We start from the raw sequence: 20,065 nt of genomic DNA on the forward strand, positions 1-20,065 counted from the left end.
GTCTACCTGGGAAAGTTAGGGCACATTCAGTCACTCAGGAACTTTTTTTGTTTGTTTGTTTTGAGACAGAGTCTTGCTTTGTTGCCCAGGCTAGAGTGCAGTGGCACGACCTCGGCTCACTGCAACCTCCGCCTCCTGGATTCAAGTTTTCCTGCCTCAGCCTCTTGAGTAGCTGGGATTACTACGCCCAGTGGAGTACCTGCCACTACGCCCAGCTAATTTTTGTGTTTTTAGTAGAGACAGGGATTCACCATCTTGGCCAGGCTGCTCTCGAACTCCTGACCTCGTGATCCACCCACCTTGGCCTCCCAAAGTGCTGGGATTACAGGCGTGAGCCACCGCAACCGGCCCACTCGGGAACTTTTTTTTTTTGAGATGGTCTTTCGCTCTTGTTGCCCAGACTGGAGTGCAATGGTGCAATCTTGGCTCAGTGCAACCTCCACCTCCCGGGTGGAGGCGCCCACCACCACACCCAGCTAATTTTTGTATTTTTTTTTAGTAGAGACGCCCACCACCACACCCAGCTAATTTTTGTATTTTTTTTTTAGTAGAGACGGGGTTTCACTATGTTGGCCAGGCTGGTCACAAACTCCTGACCTCGGGTGATCCACCCACCTCAGCCTCCCAAAGTGCTGGGATTACAGGCATGAGCCACCTCATCCAGCCCACTCGGGAACTTTTTAAAGCACTCTGTGCCTTCAAATATAGTAAATATCCACAGGAATAGGGTAGATGGACAGATTAGTGGATAGGTAGATCCTAAAGTAACCCAAAATGTATAACATAAAACTACTCTCACTGGGTTTGTGTTGTGGACTGGTAGAGGTAGCAGCAAAGGGAAGACCCTGCCCACAGATGTGGTGAAATCCAACTCGGATCCTATAACTGCATTTCTTCTAAATCAGTGGTCCCCAACTTTTTTGGTACCAGGGACCAGTTTCATGGAAGACAATTTTCCACGAACCAGGGTGGGGGATGGTTTCGAGATGATTCAAGGGCATTGTATTTATTGTGTACATTGTAATATATAGTGAACTAATTTACAACTCACTATAATGTAGACTCAGTGGGAGCCCTGAGCTTGTTTTCCTACAACTAGACGGTCCTATCTGGAGGTGATGGGAGACAGTGACTGATCATCAGGCATAGGGACCCCTGCTCTGGAGGGCTTAATTACAAATAGACACAGTATGATAATGTATATCCAGTTTTATTTGCTTTTCTATCAATGGCTCAATAGTCTTTTAGAATGTTTTTTACTTGATGATCACAAGTTCTGTTGCAGATCTAAGAACCATTTTGGGAAGGTCATTGGACTCAGGAAAATGTTCAGTTGGAGGCAATGGTCTGAAGGAAAGACAGTTATGTCCACAGTCAGTAACTCCTGCCTACCTCCTTTCGTATTTCCTCAGGGCTCCAAGTTAAGTATGGTTTTGTACTGGGTTTATGGGAAGTTGACGGTGTGGAGGACAGGGCGGCAGGAAGTCAGCCTCAACTGTGATAGGGCAGCTCAGTGTTATAGGTACATACCCAGAACACAGTGGCAAAGACAGACCTTAAAATGGCCGTGAGCCAAGATTAATACACAAGGCTCCAGAATGTGTTTGAAGGGTGGAGGGCACAGTGAAATGTGTTGTGTGGCCTTTCTACCAGGTCAGTGTAGGCAGAGCCTCACCTAACTCTCAAGCATTATTTAAGGTGGTAAAACCTTTCAAAAATTAGAGTAGGCTTGGCGCTGTGGCTCATGCCTGTAATCCCAGCACTTTGGGTGGCAGGTGGATCACCTGAGGTCAGGAGTTCAAGATCAGCCTGACCTACATGGTGAAACCCGATCTCTACTAAAAATACAGAAAACATTTAGCCGGGTGTGGTGGTACATGCCTATAATCCCAACTACTTGGGAGGCTGAGGCAAGAGAATCACTTGAACCCAGGAGGCAGAGGCTGCAGTGAGCTGAGATCAAGCCACTGCACTCCAGCCTGGGTGACAGAGTGAGACTCCGTCTCAAAAAAAAGTTAGAGCAAATTATCCTAATGTCCTTAGAAAGACCTTGTGGGAGAGGAAGTTGGTGCCTCCTTCCCTTGCCTAGGAGTACGCAGGCCTTTCAGAACCTGTTTTTCCCTGGGCTTCGACTTAGGAAGGCACTGATATGTGCCTGGTTCAGATTTGATGTTGCCGCTGTCTTACCCTAAGCAATAAATAATACAGTGAAGTCTGCTCTGTGCGTATGTGGAGGGGAGGGAATTCAGGATGGCAGCATTATTGAGGGAAAGTATGCTATGGAAGGAAGGGAAGGGAGTAAACACATGAATGTAGTAAGGAAGGTGACGGCTTGCCCAGTCCATCCAACTTTTGTTCCCCAACCCAGCCAGTGTGTGGGTCTCCAGGTGACCCCATTTCAACCCATCATTTGAGAGGACTCACTTTATTTATCCAGGAAATGTAAGCAGAGACCCGGGTGAAGACTGTAGGCTTCCTGGAGACATTACAACCCTGCTTGGACACAAAGCTGGTCACTCCGTGGACAGAATACTTGCCATTCACCAAGCAATGGAGGGGACCCCCAGAATCACCCTGCAGGGAGGAGAAACAGAGTCCTAACACTCCAGATCTTTGGGCTTTTGCTTGCACTCCCCCCGCCCCGTGTCTCTGGTTGTGAAATTCTGTACAGTTTTAAAGCTCCAATGCAAATCTCCACTTCCTTCATGTCCCCACAATCAAAATGAATCTCTTCTTCCTTTCTAAACAACCACAATACTTCTTCTCTTTTGCTGCACTTCTTTCATGTTCTGCCTTGTATTTTGGTTTCATAATTTGTTTCTGCCTCCCACACATGTCTATGAGCTTCCTGAGACAAAAACTCTTACCAAGATCTTTCCTCTCCACAATGCTAGCATAGAACTTTAAACATCTAAAGTTCAATTGCTTTTATTGGCTTAAATTGAACTTAGGGTGGCAAAAATAGGGCATTCTAATAATTTCTTTATCCCCAGCATTTACACCAATGGGTATAATTAGACCAAGTATTTAGACTTGGTAGTCAACACATGCTAAACTAAACTGGAATGAAGAGGAAAGTGATATATTGGGTTACGTGCTCAATTGGGAACCTGGGTTTATGGACTATGTTCTTGCCTACCTCTTACTCAGCTTCCAGAATGCCAGATCCATAATGCCATACATAAAACGGGAAGATACTTCTCTGGAAAAACTGAACAGCCCACCAGGCGCGGTGGCTCACGCCTGTAATCCCAGCACTTTGGGAGGCTGAGGCAGGTGGATCACAAGGTCAGGAGATTGAGACCATCCTGAATAACACGGTGAAACCCTGTCTCTACTAAAATAAAAAATAAAAAAAATTAGCCGGGCATGATGGTGGGCGCCTGTAGTCCCAGCTACTCAGGAAGCTGAGACAGAAGAATGGCATGAACCTGGGAGGTGGAGCTTATAGTGAGCCGAGATCACACCACTGCACTCCAGGCTGGGCGACAGAGTGAGACTCTTGTCTCAAAAAACAAAACAAAACAAAACAAAACTGAACAGCCCAAGAGGAAAGACCTAAAGATACTGACATTGGAGGTCCTCCACTAAAGTGGCCCAGCCAGATTGCCTGACAGAGAATCCACTATTGATGAACCCTATCTAAGGCTCAGAGCTACCAATCAGCCCACCCATTCTGGACAAAAATACCACCCCCACTCTGAAAAAAGCAGATGGTTAAGGATCCCTAAACATCTAAAGAATGCCTCTAATATAAAAATAAAGATTGAAACAAAGAAACAAGGAGCTAAATAAAAAATGAAGGCAACTAAGACTATGTAGGGAGAAGAAAACAAGCAATAAAACCATGACTAATAGGCCACGCACGATGGCTTACACCTGTAATCCCAGCACTTTGGGAGGCTGAGGCAGGCAGATCACCTGAGGTCAGGAGTTCAAGACCAGCCTGGCCAACATAGTGAAACCCCATCTCTACTAAAAATACAAAAATTGGCCGGGCATGGTGGCACATGTCTGTAATCCCAGCTACTCAGGAGGCTGAGGCAGGAGAATCACTTGAACCCAGGAGCTGGAGATTGCAATGAGCTGAGACTGTATCACTGCACTCCAGCCTGGGCGACAGAGCAAGCCTCCATCTCACAAAAAAAAAAAAAAAAAAAAAAAAAAAACCACGACTAATATGCATCCATGATATAAGAACGGCATACTACCAAACAGAACATTCAGACAGCAAAAAGAGCCTTTGGAAATTATAACTTTGATAGATTTAGAAATGATAGACTAGAAGAATTGGAATATAAGTAGAATAAACAAGATATAGAGAAAATAAGAGGACCAGCTTAGGAGGTAAACATGTGAATAACAGAAATTCTAGAAAGAGAAAAGAAAATAGAGTGGGAGGAAATCAACAAATAAACAACATTTTCTGGATCAAAGGTCTGGAGTTTCCAGGAAAACCCACCCATTAAGTGTCCCTCACAATGAATGCAAATAGATCCACATAGACCACTAGGTCAAGAGAAGATGATACAGGTCACTTAACAAATTAGTGGAGAGTGTGTGGGGTTGAATTAATGAAAAATTGACTATATTAAGCAAATAAAAAAGATAATTATTAACAGGGAAAATTGAAAAGTTGTGCAGCAAGGACTGACCATGGTGGTTTAGGACTGTAATCCCAGCACTTTGGGAGACTGAGGCAGGAGGACTGCTTAAGCTAAAGCCAGGAGTTTGAGACAAGCCTGGGCTACAAAGTGAGACCCCCATCTCTATAAAAAAATTTTTTTAAATCAGCTGAGTGTGGTGGCATGTGCCTGTCTTCCTGGCTACTCAGGAGACTGAGGTGGGAGGATTTCTTGAGCCCAGAAATTCAAGGCTGCAGTGAGCTGTGATTGTGCTACTACTACACTCCAGCCTGGGAGACAGAGTAAGATCCTGTCTCAAAAAAAAAAAAAAAAAAAGTTATGCAGCAAATGAAAAGTAAACCTAGAATATATCACATGATTTTGTTGCAAATAGTATTTGGTATAATCATAGTAAATACCAAATGTTGATCTAACCAAAATATTTTGAGAGGTTGAGGTGGTGATCAGAAAATGTCATGCTTGGAGGGCAGGTATATGTATATAAAAAATAAAGAGAATCACATCTGCCATAATGTCTCAACTGAAAAATAGCAGTGTAAGTATATAATTTTAAAGATATAGATGTAGACACCAAAAGAATCAGCTGAAGAGTTGAAAGTGGCCTCCTGTGGGGTGGGAGAACTAGAGTAGCTATTCTTTTCTGTTATTGAGCTCCATAATCTTATTTGTCAACTTAAGCTACAATAAAAAGTAAAACTTGGGGCCAGGTGTGGTGGCTTACACCTGTAATCCCAGCATTTTGGAGGCCGAGGTGGGCGGATCACGTAAGGCCAGGAGTTTGAGACCAGCCTGGCCAACATAGCGAAACCCTGACTCTACTAAAAATACAAAAAGAATTAGCCAGGTATGGTGGCACGTGCCTATCATCCCAGCTTCTGAGGAGGCTGAGACACAAGAACCCAGGAGGAGGAGGTTGCAGTGAGCTGAGATCACCCCACTGTACTCCAGCCTGGGCGACAGAACAAGACTCTGTCTCAAAAACAAACAAAAGTAAAACTTAAAAAAAAAAAAACTAGGGAAAGAGACCAAAATTTCAAATTGAGATAATTCTGTGTGTGTGTTTGTTTTGTTTTGAGACGGGAGTCTCGCTCTGTCACCCAGGCTGGAGTGCAGTAGTGCCATTTCGGCTCACTGCAACCACCACCTCCCGAGTTCAAGTGATTCTCCTGCCTCACCCTCCAGAGTAGCTGGGACTACAGATGTGTGACCCCATGCCCCGTTAATTTTTTTTTTTTTTGAGATGGAGTTTCACTCTTGTTGCCCAGGCTGGAGTGTAATAGCACAATCTCAGCTCACCACAACCTCCACCTGCCAGGTTCAAGCAATTCTCCTGCCTCAGCCTCCCAAGTAGCTGGGATTACAGGCATAAGCCACCACACCCGGCTAATTTTGTATTTTTAGTAGAGATGGGGTTTCCCCATGTTGGTCAGACTGGTCTTGAACTCCTGAACTCAGGTGATCCACCCACTGTGGCCTCCTAAAGTGCTGGGATTACAGACATGAGCCACTGAGCACGACTTTTTTTTTTTTTTTTTAAAGACAGAGCCTCTGCCCAGGCTGGAGAGCAGTGGTATGATCATAGCTCACCGCAGTCTCAATCTCGGCTCAAACAATCCTCCCACTTCAGTATCCCAAGTAGCTGGGACCACAGTGTGCGCCACCTTGCCTGGCTAATTTTTTAAATTTTTGCAGAGGCAGGGTCTCCCTATGTTGCTGAGGCTAATCTCTAACTCCTGAGTTTAAGTGATCCTCCCACCTCAGCCTCCCAAAGTGCTGGGATTATAGGCATGAGCCACCGTGCCCAGCCAGGGGTAATTATTTTAAAGTGGAACTACCTGTACTCCACCCTAACTGCTATTTAGGAAAGGATGTTTTCTTTAGATTATTGTACTCAAAACAAAACAGTCTCTTCCACCTAAATTCTATTAGGGATTTGAGAGTATTTCAGGGGCTAGAGGAATGATAGATAAATGAATTGCATATAATACTATTGTCTTGTACTAATTGATCTGAAAAGAGACCAAGCCTCTGGAGAGCTGGAGGGTGGGGCTGAGGATTTTAGAGCAGAAGGAACAGTTGGAAGAGAACTCAGTGGGGATAGGCTGATTGAAATGGGAGATTCTAAGTGAATCCACTCTGAGGAGAAGGGTTGGAGACCCAGAACTCTGAAAGCCCAGAAGACACAGTATTTGAGAAACTCCAGTGGGGAGGGACCTGGGGACACAATTGCCTCCGAGAATTGTCAATTTGGAGTGGCAGCCAGAAGAAAAATACTCGTTTTTTAGAGCTCAGGGCTTATGGGAGAGCACAGCCATGTGTAATCACTCAGAAAGGTTAAACCTTAGGAGGTTATAGGTGAAGCTGGCTGATGAGGGCCTAGAAGAGGTTGCATTATGCATTAGTCTCTCTATTTTCCCCCTTATTCCCAGGTAGAGTCCCTGGGATACAGGACTTTTAAATGTTAATACCAGGAAAGTCTAGGGCAAACTAGGATGAATTGGCTAGTTTATTTCCATGGTTCTTTGCACTCATACACCCAAAAAACTTTTTAATCTTTTTTTTTTTTTTTTTTTTGAGACGGAGTCTTGCTTTGTCACCCAGGCTGGAGTGCAGTGGCGTGATCTCGGATGACTGCAAGCTCCGCCTCCCGGGCTCACACCATTCTCCTTCCTCAGCCTCTCTAGTAGCTGGGACTACAGGCACCCGCCACCACGCCTGGCTAATTTTTTGTATTTTTAGCAGAGACAGGGTTTTTACCATGTTAGCCAGGATGGTCTCGATCTCCTGACCTCGTGATCTGCCCACCTCGGCCTCCCAAAGCACTGGGATTACAGGCATCAGCCACCGTGCCTGGCCTAACCCTTTCATTTTATAGTTTCAGCCAGCCTGTCAGCCTCCTGCCAGCCTCCTGCCAGCTTCCTGCCAGCTTCTCTCTGTCCTCCATCTAGTTTGGACCTTGCAGTTGATCTGTAATCCTGTCCTTTTACCCCAATCATACAGGAAACTGTCTTTGAGTAAAACAGAGTGAATCATATACCCATGTGGTCATAGTCTGGTCTCCAAACAACCAATCAGCAACATCTTGGAAGACAATCCTCCCATTCACATTAACTATTCCAGACCCATACAACCCTGTCCCCTTCATTTTCAGCAGTCAAATTGACTCCTCCTAGTTCATGAGTAACTGCAAGCAATAATGTAGAACACCTGCCAATGTTCGGCTACCAAATCCTGCAAACTTTTCCATGTCTGTGTGCACATCTGGTATCCCTCTTCCTGTTCAGAGCCAGCTCCATCTGTGCTCTTAGTTCCATATCTTTCTTCTCCTGTGGGATCTTGTGCCATCCATTATTATTATTACCTCTCTCTGACTCTACAGGATTCTTTCCTTTCTGCCTATTTATGCACTCAGTTTTCTTTTCTCTTTTTTTTTTTTGAGACGGAGTCTCACTCTGTCGCCCAGGCTGGAATGCAGTGGCGCGATCTTGGCTCACTGCAAGCTCTGCCTCCTAGGTTCAAGCAATTCTCCTGCCTCAGCCTCCTGAGTAGCTGGGATTACAGGCACGTGCCACCATGCCTGGCTAATTTTTTGTATTTTTAGTAGAGACAGGGTTTCACCATGCTGGCCAGGCTGGTCTCGAACTCCTGACCTCGTGATCTGCCTGCCACGGCCTCCCAAAGCACTGGGATTACAGGTGTGAGCCACTGCGCCCGGCCAATTTTTTTCTTTTAGAAGATCCATTCCCTCCATGACTTGCTGTCCTTAAAGCTACCAGACATTTTTGTTCTTCCTTTTTTTTGTCCTCTTTTGAGACAGGGTCTCACTCTGTTGCTCAGACTGGAGTGCAGTGGTGCAATCATAGCTCACTGCAGCCTCGAACTCCTCGGCTCAAGTGATCTTTCCACCTCAGCCTTCCAAGTAGCTGGGGCTACAGGTGCACTCCACCACATCCAGCTAATTTTTTTTTTTTTTTGAGACAGAGTCTTGCTCTGTCGCCCAGGCTGGAGTGCAGTGGCACAATCTCTGCTCACTGCAAGCTCCACCTCCAGGGTTCATGACATTCTCCTGCCTCAGCCTCCCCAGCAGCTGGGACTACAGGCGTCTGCCACCATGCCCGGCTAATTTTTTGTATTTTCAGTAGAGACGGGGTTTCACCGTGTTAGCCAGGATGGTCTCGATCTCCTGACTTCATGATTCGCCCATCTCGGCCTCTCAAAGTGCTGGGATTACAGGCATGAGCCACCGCACCTGGCCTAATTTTTAAAATTTTGTAGAGATGAAGTCTCCCTATGTTTCCCAGGCTGGTCTCTAACTCCTGGGCTGAAGTGATCCTCCTACCTCAATCTGCCAAAATCTTGGGATTATAGGCATGAGCCACTACACCCTGCCAGTTATATTTCTTATTGCCTCTTTATTCCTTACCCTTCAGACAAGCTTCTGCCCTCACCACTCCACTGAAACTGCTCTTGCCAAGGTTACAATTGCCAGAGTGGCCACTTTCAGCTCTTATCTACTGTGGCTTCTGGGTGAATTGTATATTATGTGATATCTGTAAGTACTTCCTGAGATTTCATAATACCCTTATTACCAGATTTTTATCTTACATCTACTTCTCCTTTGTTAGATCCTAGTGGTTTCTTTGTCCTCCACCTATCCCTGAAACACTCAAGTATTTATGTGCTGACAGTTCATTCCCAACCCACTGCTCTTTTCTCATTCAATAGTTTTTCCCTGGGATGGGATCTGATTTGTTCTCAGTGGGTATCTCTAGACCAGCTCTTCCCCGAGGCCCCACTCTTTCTATCTAATTTCTTGGCCAGGCGTGATGGCTCATGCCTGTAATCCCAGCACTTTGGGAGGCTGAGGTCAGGAGTTCAAGACTTAGCCTGGCCAACATAGGGAAGTCCCATCTCTGCTAAAAATACAAAAATTAGCCAGGCGTGGTGGCACATGCCTGTAATCCCAGCTACTCAGGAGCCTGAGGTAGTAGACTCACTTGAGCCCATGAGACAGAGGTGGCAATGAGCTGAGATAGTGCTACTGCACTCCAGCCTGAGGGTGAGAGAGGGAGACTCAAAAACAAACAAACAAACAAACAAATAAAAAAAGACAACAAATTTCTTACCAGTTGCTATACCTGAATCTCAGGTATAGATCTCAGACAAAGCTTGTCCGGAACCAGACTCATCATCTTCTCTCTCAAACTCTGTAAATCTTGTTTCAGGGCAACAATGCCCTCCCCCAAATCACTTAAACCAGATGCTTGACTGTTGTTCGAGATCCTACTCCTTCCCTCCTCCGGTTCCTGTCACCGCTGCCTTAATTCAGGCCCTCAAACTTCTTGCCTAGATCATTGCAATAGCCCTCTAGGCAATCTCCCTGCCTTTCTTGCCTTCTTCAAAAACATGCCTAAAGAACACTTCTAAAAGGTGAATCTGGTTGTACTAGTCTCCTGTTCAGAAGTCTTCGATGGCTTCCCAATGCCCAAGAGATAAGATTCATGTCCCCAAGCCTGGCATTTGAAGCCCTGAGTTGTACGGCTCTTGCTTGCCTCTCTAGTCTTGCCTCTTGACATTTCCTAGTATGGTGGTAGCTTCTATTCTAGCCCAGGGGTCAGCAAACCTCTTCTGTTAAGGGCCAAATAGTACATATTTCAGGCTTTGCAGGCCATACAGTCTTGGTTACAACTACTTTGTGTTGTAGTACAAAAGCAGCCATAGGCTGGGCATGGTGCCTCATGCCTATAATCCCCATATTCTAGGAGGCCAAGGCAGGAGGATTGCTTGAGGCCAGGAGTTCAAGACCAGCCTGGGCATCATAGTGAGACCTTGTCACTACCAAAAACAAAACAAAATTAGCTGGGTGTGATGGCATGTGCATGTGATCCTAGCTGCTTGGGAGGCTGAGGTGGGAAGATCATTAGAGCCTAGGAAGTTGAGGCTGCAGTGAGCCAAGATGGCACCACTGTACTCCAGCCTGAGTGATGGAGCAAGACCTTGTCTCTTCAAAAAAAAAAAAAAAAAAAGCAACCATAAACAGTTGTAAATGAGCAACTGTGACTGTGTTCCAATGAAATGTTATTTATGGGCACTGAAATTTTATATATTTTTCATGTGTCATGACATATTATTATTCTGATTTTTTTTCCTTACCATTAATAAATTAATAATCCCAGCCTGGGCAACATGATGAAACCCTGTCTCTACAAAAAATACAAAAAATTAGCTGGGTGTGGTGGTGTGTGCCTGTAGTCCCAGCTACTAGGGAGGCTGAGGTGGGAAAATCACCTGAGCCCAGGAGGCAGAGGTTGCAGTGAACCATGATGGTACAACTGCACTCCAGCCTGGGCAACAGAGTGAGATCCTGTCTCAAAACAAACAAACAAACAAAAAAATATATATACACAGAGAGAGAGAGAGAAAGAGAGAGAGAGAGAGAGCCAGGCGCGGTAGCTCACACCTGTAATCCCAGCACTTTGGGGGCAGAGGCAGGTGGATCACGAGGTCAGGAGTCCGAGACCAGCCAGTTTGAGACCAGCCTGGCCAACATGGTGAAATCCTGTCTCTACTAAAAATACAAAAATTAGCTGGACGTGGTGGTGCGTGCCTGTAATCCCAGCTACTCAGGAGGCTGAGGCAGGAGAATTGCTTGAACCCGGGAGGCAGAGGTTTCAGTGAGCTGAGATTGCGCCACTGTACTCCAGCCTGGGTGACAGAGTGCGACTCCATCTCAGGAAAAAAAAACCAAACATATATATATACACACACACACACACACACACACACACACACACATATATATATATAAATAGAAATGTAATAACCGTTCTAAGCTCATGGGTCATACAAAGCAAGCAATGAGCTAGATTTGGCTTGTGGACCTCCAGCCTCTGCTCTACTGTAGCCTTAGGGAATGCCCCATAATTCTCTATGTACTCTAGGTTGTTTCTTGGCCCCCTGCCTTTATTCATGCTGTTCCCTCCCTCTGAATGTCTTTTCTCCTTTTTGCCTGGCCTATTCCTGTTTACCCCTCAGGACCAGCTACAGATTCTACTTTCTTGGGGAATGCAGGTCTTTTCTAGCCCCAGTAGGTAGAGGTAAGTACCTACCCTTGGGCTTCCCTATCACCCATGCACATCCTGATTATTAACACTTAACCACACTGTATTACAATGTTCTATTGTGTGTCTGTGCCTCTAGTTCCTTTACTTGACACTGTTTGATCCATCTTTGTATCCTCAGCAGTTAGCACAATGCCTGGCCTATAGTAGATACATAATGAACAGTTGTTAAACTGCACTAAGAAATCTAGGGTGGGGCATGGTGGCTCATGCCTGTATTCCCAGCACTTTGGGAGGCCGAGGTGAGAGGATCACTTGAGCCCTGGAGTCTGAGACCAGCCTGGGCCACAAAGCAAGACCCCATCTCTATCTTAAAATAATAATAATGATAAAACTTAAAAAGAGAAATCTGTAAGATGGTTTGTGGCTGATTGATCTTGTCAAAATAGAGGAAGGTTATATTTGTTATATATAAGCTATTATAAAATTATTTTGTGCACTTTCCCCTGTCAAACTCACCTGTACATACCACCAGAAATATCACTGGGGTAAAGGGACGGTGGTGGAGGAACTGCAAGAGAAGTTGGACTGATGGGTGAGGGGAGGCAGGGTACTGCTTATACACCATCACAACCACCTCTCCAGGCTTGCTCCATCGCTTCCGTTAAAAAATCTAGGTAACAAATTCAGCTGGGCGTGGTGGCTCACGCCTGTAATCCCAGCACTTTGGGAGGCCAAGGTGGGCGGATCACTTGAGTCAGGAGTTCGAGATCAGCCTAACCAACATGGAGAAACCCTGTCTCTACTGAAAATAGAAAAAATTAGCTGGGTGTGGTGGCACACGCCTGTAATCCCAGCTACTTGGGAGGCTGAGGCAGGAGAATTGCTTGAACCCGGGAGGCGGAGGTTGCTGTGAGCTGAGATCGTCCCATTGCACTCCAGCCTGGGCAACAAGAGTGAAACTCCATCTCAAAAAAAAAAAAATCTAAGTAACAAATTCTAAGAACACACACATATACCAACAACAACATACAAATGTTGGGCCACGTACAAACTTTGAAGTGAGGGCATTGAGCGAGATACAATTTTAAGGTTCCTTTCAACTTTGAGTTTCTGTGTGTATAGAGTTACCAGCACAGAATCATTCTCACTTAGATGCCAGAGTAGAAAATTGAGTCTGTGTCGGACTAAGAGTAAGTGTGGAATACGGAGGTGAGGAAGAGGGGTAGAGGGATAGGCAGAGAGTGGTGGGATCTGGGGTGGGACTTCTGACACCCCCTGCAAGTGTTCACCTGGCATCCGGAGTGAACTCCATCTCCACCAGCACACACCATGGTGTTCTTCACAGTGGAGCCCCAGTAGGAGGAGCTGGAGCAGATGGCGTAGTCCACAGAGGGCAGATAAGCCTGCTGCAGGGTCTGGGCCAGCTGCCCATTGGCTGAACAGGACACATAGCAATGGCGGTCAGCTCCAAATGTTGTCCAGTGGAAAAACCTTCCACCCTTGCCACACCTTCCCAAACTCTCGTGAAAGCTGAACTCAGGGCAAACTCCTTCTCTCTGCCTGTTGCGTGTGGTGGATCCTTCTGTCTTCTCTCTTTATATGGCTGCACAGGACCCTTCCCTCAGGGAGGCAGCCTTGCTTACTGTACCTAGGCTCCAAGTCACCAACCCTACTCCTGCTCTTTCCACTCGTGGATAACTTAGTTGCACCATGGAATGGGCTTATTTGTGGATGATTTATCTGTCTGTTCCGTCTCCTCCTGCAAGCTCCATGGAGCAGAACTGGGATTGTGCATGCTTGTTTCCATTTCTTTTTTGAGATGGAGTTTGACTCTTGTTGCCCAGGCTGGAGTGCAATGGAGCAATCTTGGCTCACACGACCTCTGCCTCCCAGATTCAGGCAATTCTCCTGCCTCAGCCTGCCGAGTAGCTGGGATTACAGGCATCTACCACCATGCCTGGCTAATTGTGAAATTTTAGTAGAGTTGGGGTTTCTCCATGTTGGTCAGGCTTAAGTGATCCTCCTTCCTCAGCCTCCTGAATACCTGGGACTACAGACTCACGCTCAGCTAAGGATCCTTAATTTCTTTGGACCTTGGTTTCCTCATGTATAAAATGAAGGGCTGGCTGGATGCAGTGGCACATGCCTGTAATCCCAGCACTTTGGGAGGCTGAGGTGGGAGGATTTCTTAAGCTCAGGAGTTTGAGGCCAGCCTAGGCAATATAGTGAGATCCCATCTCTACAAGAAAATTTAAAAATTAGCTAAGTGTGGTGGTACATGCCTATAGTCTCAGCTACTCAGGAGGCTGAGGTGGGAGGATCACTTGAGCCTAGGAAGTAGAGGTTGCAGCTGAGGTGGGAGGATCACTTGAGCCTAGGAAGTAGAGGTTGCAGCCTGGGTGACAGAGCGAAACCCTGTCCCTAAATAAATAAATTAATTTTTTTTTTTTTTTTTGAGACGGAGTCTCGCTCAGTTGCCCAGGCTGGAGTGCAGTGGTGCGATCTCGGCTCACTGCAAGCTCCACCTCCCGGGTTCACGCCATTCTCCTGCCTCAGCCTCCGAAGTAGCTGGGACTACAGGCGCCCGCCACCACGCCCAGCTAATTTTTTGCATTTTTAGTAGAGACAGCGTTTCACCGTGTTAGCCAGGATGGTCTCGATCTCCTGACCTCGTGATCTGCCCGCCTCAGCCTCCCAAAGTGCTGGGATTACAGGCGTGAGCCACCGCGCCTGGCCATAAATTAATTTTTAAAATGAGGGGCTGGTAACAAAAAAAATTATCTGTGGTAAAGTCTTTTTTTGTTCTAAGAGTCCATGAATCTGTGAAGTATTTCACAGCCCATTCTTAGCTTGATATAATGCATCAGTTATTGTATCTATGGTTCCTTTAGCTCCTGGTCTCTGGCCATAAGCACCTAGGACCACAGAAAAAGGTGCCTTAGAAGCTCAGCTACGTAATCAAGATCCCCGTGGTGGATTGTGCCAATGTAGGCAACTTACTCTTGGTCCTGCCCCAGCCTGTGATGTAGCAGGGACTGTTGTTAGCCAGGATGGCTCCCTCCTGGGGCAGAACACCCAGCTGGACATAGCTATTGAGGGTAACGCTCTGGGCCAGGCGCAGCAGGGCGATGTCATAGCTGCAGGAGAAAAGGAGACTGCTCACTCATGGGATCAGCTCTTCCCTGAGGTCAGCATATATACTGGCCCTCTTTCAGCATTTGTATCCTTGTGCAATTGGAAAGTGACGATTTTGAAGAAGTACGGGGCTCACTTGCTAAGCCTCAAACTAGAGCAATTAGTTTAACAGGTAAACATTCTATGTTTAACAGCAGCATCTGCTGGTGGGACATTGGTATTGCAGCCTAGCGCTGACCTTTGCAAGGCGGGGAAGTTGAGAATGGGGGAATCCCAAAGTGTTGGGATTATAGGCATGAGCCACCGTGCCTGGCCCAGAACGTAAATTCTCAAAGTCCTCCTGGATGAATGAGCCAGCTCATTGCTCCCTCTAGGACATGGTGCCCTCTCTCAGGCTCAGCTGGGCTCCTTAACTAAAGGCCAGGCCAGGAGTCATTGTCCAGGCTTCAGGCCATGCAGTCCCTCTAGCTCTCTGAAAGAACAGGTGAAGGCAGCCAGTTGTTGGCTAGTCAGGCCTCATTGCCCAGCCCAGGGCCAGCTTGGACTTGCTCCTACCCGGCAGCCACGTTATTGCTGTTCCAGTTTGGATGCACCACGATCTTCTGTACACTCACGTACTGCTCGGTGCCATCGTTCTGGCTCAGGTTATGGTCTCCAACCACCACGCGGAAAGTCTTCGGGCTGGCGTGAGAGAAGGAAGTCTTGAGTCATCCAGGGGACTCAAACCTTCTCTTTCTCCCACTTAGAGAAAAGTTGGAAAACCATCCTTTTATTATTATTATTATTAAAGAAAATTTCTTTTTTTTTTTTTTTTAAGAGATGGGGTTTTGCTGTGTTGCCCAGGCTGGCTTCAATCTCCCAGGCTCAAGTGATCCTCCCACCGCAGCTTCCCTAGTAGCTGGGACTACAGGTGTGAGCCACTGTGCCCAGGTTTTGTTTCTTATCTTAGGACAGGAACCCATCTCACCTGGTCCAGGTAGAGGAGGGATATAAGACTCTCCAAAATGAGAAAGTAACAAGCTCTTTCATTCCCTAATTGACTAACTTGTGGAAGTGAAAAAAAACTACCATCACTTTCATTTTCTGAGTTTAACATCATAGGCTGAATATCTTGTAACCTGGGAGAGGTGTAGTGCACATAAATGAAATAATGGCTCTCAGGCACCAATATTTTGAAGGAAGCATAGACTTCTAGGCTGGTCATTTTTAAAGTGTGGTTCCTGGGCCAGTAGCATGAACATCACCTGGAAACTTGTTAGAAATGCAAATTATCAGGCCTCACCCTGGACCTACCAAATCAGAAACTCTGCTGGGTGGGGCCCAGCAATGTGTGCCTTCCAGGTGATTCTGACACATGCTGAAGTATGAAAACCATTGCCCAAGACAAATAGGAAAAAATAGTCACCAGTCAGACGTTGACTAAGCACTTACATATTTACTCAATCCTCACAACATTTCTACAGAGTAAATGTTCTTAGCCCATTTTAGAGATAGGAGAATGGGAGCATAGTTGCCCAAGGCTACATAGCTAGAATTTAGTGGAGCAAGATTTGAATTTGAGCTTCCCTGGCTCCAAAATTTGTGCTTTCACCGTACTACCTCCCTGCAGGCCCTGAACAGGAAAGGGGCCACTGCCCAGTCCCTGAAGTGCTGTCCGGAGAGGGCAGAGTTATGTTATCCTTCAGAAGGGTCAGCCCCTTCCCCTTCCAGGAGCCCAGGAAAGCTCGTCTTTGTTTTTCTTACGAATCCACGCAGTGAGCAGCTGTCATCACCCAGTTCTGTCTGATGAGGGTCCCTCCGCAGGTGTGATACCAGGAACCTCCAGACAGGTACTGGAGGGAAATCTAGATGGGGAGGAAAGAAAGAAGGGATAGGTTGGTGTTTCTCAAAAGGTTTTGCCCCAGGTCGGACGCAGTGGCTTATGCCAGTAATCCCAGCACTTTGGAAGGCTTTGGCGGGAGGATCAGTTGAGCCTAGGAGCTGGAGACCAGCCTGGGCAACATAGTGAGATCTCACCTCTACATCAAAAATAATTAAATATAAAAGACTTTGCCTTAAACTACATGTCACCTCCTTAAACTCCTGCTGTCCTTCAAAACATTCTCTTTCTGGGCTAGGGATGGCAAATAGGTTTCATCTGACCTGCCAATTACTACGAATTGGTTGGTAGTGGCCACCTGGAGTGTGGCATTGATAAGGGGTGTGTAGATGCTTCTGGGGTCAGCAGGAAGGGATGCTCCATCATTTGGTGATGTTTGCTGTGTACATGAATGAGGAGTAAAGGCACACAGTGTATTTGGCATTATCTCTCTAGGTTGTTGCAGTGGACCTAGAACCCATTTTTTGGAACTCCTTCTACCTCTGTTCTCCCTTAAAGAGGAACTATAGGTGGCCGGGCGCGGTGGCTCAAGCCTGTAATCCCAGCACTTTGGGAGGCCGAGACGGGCGGATCACGAGGTCAGGAGATCGAGACCATCCTGGCTAACACGGTGAAACTCCGTCTCTACTAAAAAATACAAAAAACTAGCCGGGCGAGGCGGCGGGCGCCTGTAGTCCCAGCTACTTGGGAGGCTGAGGCAGGAGAATGGCGTAAACCCGGGGGACGGAGCTTGCAGTGAGCTGAGATCCGGCCACTGCACTCCAGCCTGGGCGACAGAGCCAGACTCCGTCTCAAAAAAAAAAAAAAAAAAAAAGAGGAACTATAGGCCGGGCACCATGGCTTACGCCTGTAATCCCAGCACTTTGGGAGGCCAAGGTGGGTGGATCATGAGGACAGGAGATCGAGGCCATCCTGGCCAACATGGTGAAACCCCATCTCTACTAAAAATGCAAAAATTCGTCAGGCATGGTGGCACGCGCCTGTAGTCCCAGATACTCGGGAGGCTGAGGCAGGAGAGTCGCTTGAACCCAGGAGGTGGAGGTTGCAGTGAGCCAATATCGCGCCACTGCACTCCAGCCTGGTGACAGAGCGAGACCCCATCTGCCCCCCTGCTCCCCCCACCAAAAAAAAAAAGGAACTATAGCCAAAGATTTGCTCCATCACCTAAGCCCCACAGGCTTAGGTCTCCAGAGCTCTACCTTCAGTGTTTTCAAGACATCTCCTGAATCCCCACTTCAGGGACTACTTAGAAATACCAATGGGAGGCCAGGCGTGGTGGCTCACGCCTGTAATCCCAGCACTTTGGGAGGCTGAGGCGGGCGGATCACGTGAGGTCAGGAGTTTGAGACCAGCTGGCCAACATGGTGAAACCCCGTCTCTACTAAAAATACAAAAATTAGCTGGGCATGGTGACAGGCGCCTGTAATCCCAGCTACTCAGGAGGCTGATGCAGGAGAATTGCTTGAACCCAGAAGGCAGAGGTTGCAGTGAACTGAGATCACGCTATTGCACTCTAGCCTGGGCAATGAGAGCAAAACTCCATCTCAAAGAAAAACAAAAGAAAGAAATACCAATGGGATGTTCATTTTTATCAGTTCATATCTCTTCTTCTAGCACCTCATATTATGTAATAGCTCTACTCCTGAAAACTGGGGCTCAGACTTTTATAAGCTGAAACTCTGGTTGCAGTGATATCCTCTCAAAGTGTGGATCTTCGCCACTTAATTTGCCAGGTTTACATGTTTAGATTGCTTAAATCAGGGCCCAGCTGCCCTGTTAGGAAAGTGGAAACTCTAAATAGCCAACTAAGTCGCATGCTGTACGTGTGTGTGTGCACACGTGCAAGCATTGTGACACACACAGTGTGGCAGTGTGGAGTGGTGTGCATGTGTTTCAAGGTATGTGGAGTCCAAGGTGTGTGTCTGGCACCCAGTCTTTCTTGCGTGGCACAAGTGCTGTCACTGGGAATACAAATGTATCTTGTGTTTGGGTGTGTGCCTTGAAGAGGGAGTGTGGTTCGTGTATAAATACCCTCCTCCAAGCCCTTTTGCATTTAGAAAACCACCTAAGCCTGATCCCATCCATCTTTAAAATCTAGAACCTAGACAGTTGGAGAGCTGCTTGTTGATAGGGACATGCACAAACACACACACCTTATGTCATGCGCTGCGCTCTTATTTGGGTGGAAGTCTGGGGCTGGGAAGGAACACCCACCTGAGAGGGCCATGAATTCCTCCCGGCCTCAGTCCCTCCCACTACGCGGGCGTTGGTTTCCGGAAAGTCCTGGGTGCTGTGTCCTTTGTGGGGCAGAAGAAAAGTGAGTGATGACTAAGCGTGGGGTCAGCCAGGGATAGGGGTGGGGGGTGGCGGTTGTGTTTTGAGGAATGTTGGCCTTGTCTGCAAATTCACAGCTCCTCTCTAATAAATGAGGGGCCCAGCTGTGAGTTCTCTGAGTCCCTTTTGAAAGCAGGGGTGCCTGGGTGCCTTCTGTTTCCCCCGGGTGTTCCCAGAACTCTGGCATGGTATGAAGGACCTCTCTTAAACCACCAGACTAGGCCCCAGAGGCTCCTTGTGGTCTCCTCCTTGCTCAAGATCACCCTTTGGCCTGAAGAGACCCCCCCATTCTTTGACCCCCCCCCAGCCCCCTAATGCTTTGGCAGGATTCTCCAGGGTGCAGGGCCTGCAGTGCACACCCCAGCCAGGTACCTGCTGAGAAAGTCCTCCTGTCAATGGGGGTGGTGGGGAAGCCCAGGGACCCACCCCACTACCAGAAGGGGCTTCTCTCTGCTTTGTGGCCCAGGGACCTGCCACCCAGAGGGGCCTGAATAGCCAGTGGCCCTGATCTTTTCTATCTTGGCCTCCAGGAGAGTAAAGGACACTCTGCAGGCAGAGCGTCCCACCTGTCCTGGGACAGGGTGCTGGCCTGGACTTAGGGAAGATTTGCTGACCCTCCTGCCCAAGTCCCCCTCCCTGTAGACCTCAGGCCACATGATCCACTTACCATAAAGGACCAGGGTTGTGAACACCAGGAAGCACAGCATATTGCCGATGGACTAGACCACTGCCCTCTTGCTTGGACCAAGCCCTCTTTATACTCCTCTTAGCAGCAGCTTTGCTGACCGTCTTCTTGCCAACTGGCAGGGCTGAGGGTGCAAGGCAGGGAAAATCACAGGTGACATGGAAATACAAATGAAAGTATTTCAAGTAAACTAATGTATCTGTTATTCAAAGACAGAACAAGGCCAGAGCTGAAATAATCATCTGCTTTTAATTGAAAAGCAGCCAACAAACTCTTTTTCAGAAATAAGATGGAGAACCAGGGCTCGTTTTTCCCTAAGGGA

The 20,065-nt window shown here is 47.2% G+C and overlaps 1 protein-coding gene across 1 annotated transcript; it reads right to left on the reverse strand.

The window, feature by feature from the left end:
• Positions 1 to 1,043: 1,043 nt before the first annotated feature.
• Positions 1,044 to 19,865, reverse strand: CELA1 (chymotrypsin like elastase 1). Its single transcript, XM_017945875.3, has 8 exons — positions 19,726 to 19,865; positions 18,939 to 19,021; positions 16,589 to 16,689; positions 15,401 to 15,526; positions 14,711 to 14,847; positions 13,000 to 13,145; positions 2,425 to 2,574; positions 1,044 to 1,347 (listed from the first exon to the last, which is right to left on the reverse strand). Exons 1-8 carry the CDS (start codon positions 19,763 to 19,765, stop codon positions 1,330 to 1,332), a joined length of 801 nt encoding a protein of 266 aa, XP_017801364.1. The 5' UTR covers positions 19,766 to 19,865; the 3' UTR covers positions 1,044 to 1,329.
• Between the last annotated feature and the right edge of the window lie 200 nt (positions 19,866 to 20,065).

Source organism: Papio anubis, chromosome 9, assembly GCF_008728515.1.
Source record: "Papio anubis isolate 15944 chromosome 9, Panubis1.0, whole genome shotgun sequence".
NCBI classification, from domain to species: Eukaryota; Metazoa; Chordata; class Mammalia; order Primates; family Cercopithecidae; genus Papio; species Papio anubis.

Bases quoted from the DNA above. Each gene is read 5' to 3' on its own strand.
- CELA1 (XM_017945875.3), bottom strand. From the start codon at position 19,765: ATGCTGTGCTTCCTGGTGTTCACAACCCTGGTCCTTTATG. The intron at 19,022-19,725 runs GTAAGTGGATCA...TGCCCCACAAAG, and splicing joins CACAACCCTGGTCCTTTATG to GACACAGCACCCAGGACTTT. The intron at 16,690-18,938 runs GTGGGTGTTCCT...CTCCCCATCTAG, and splicing joins GGAATTCATGGCCCTCTCAG to ATTTCCCTCCAGTACCTGTC.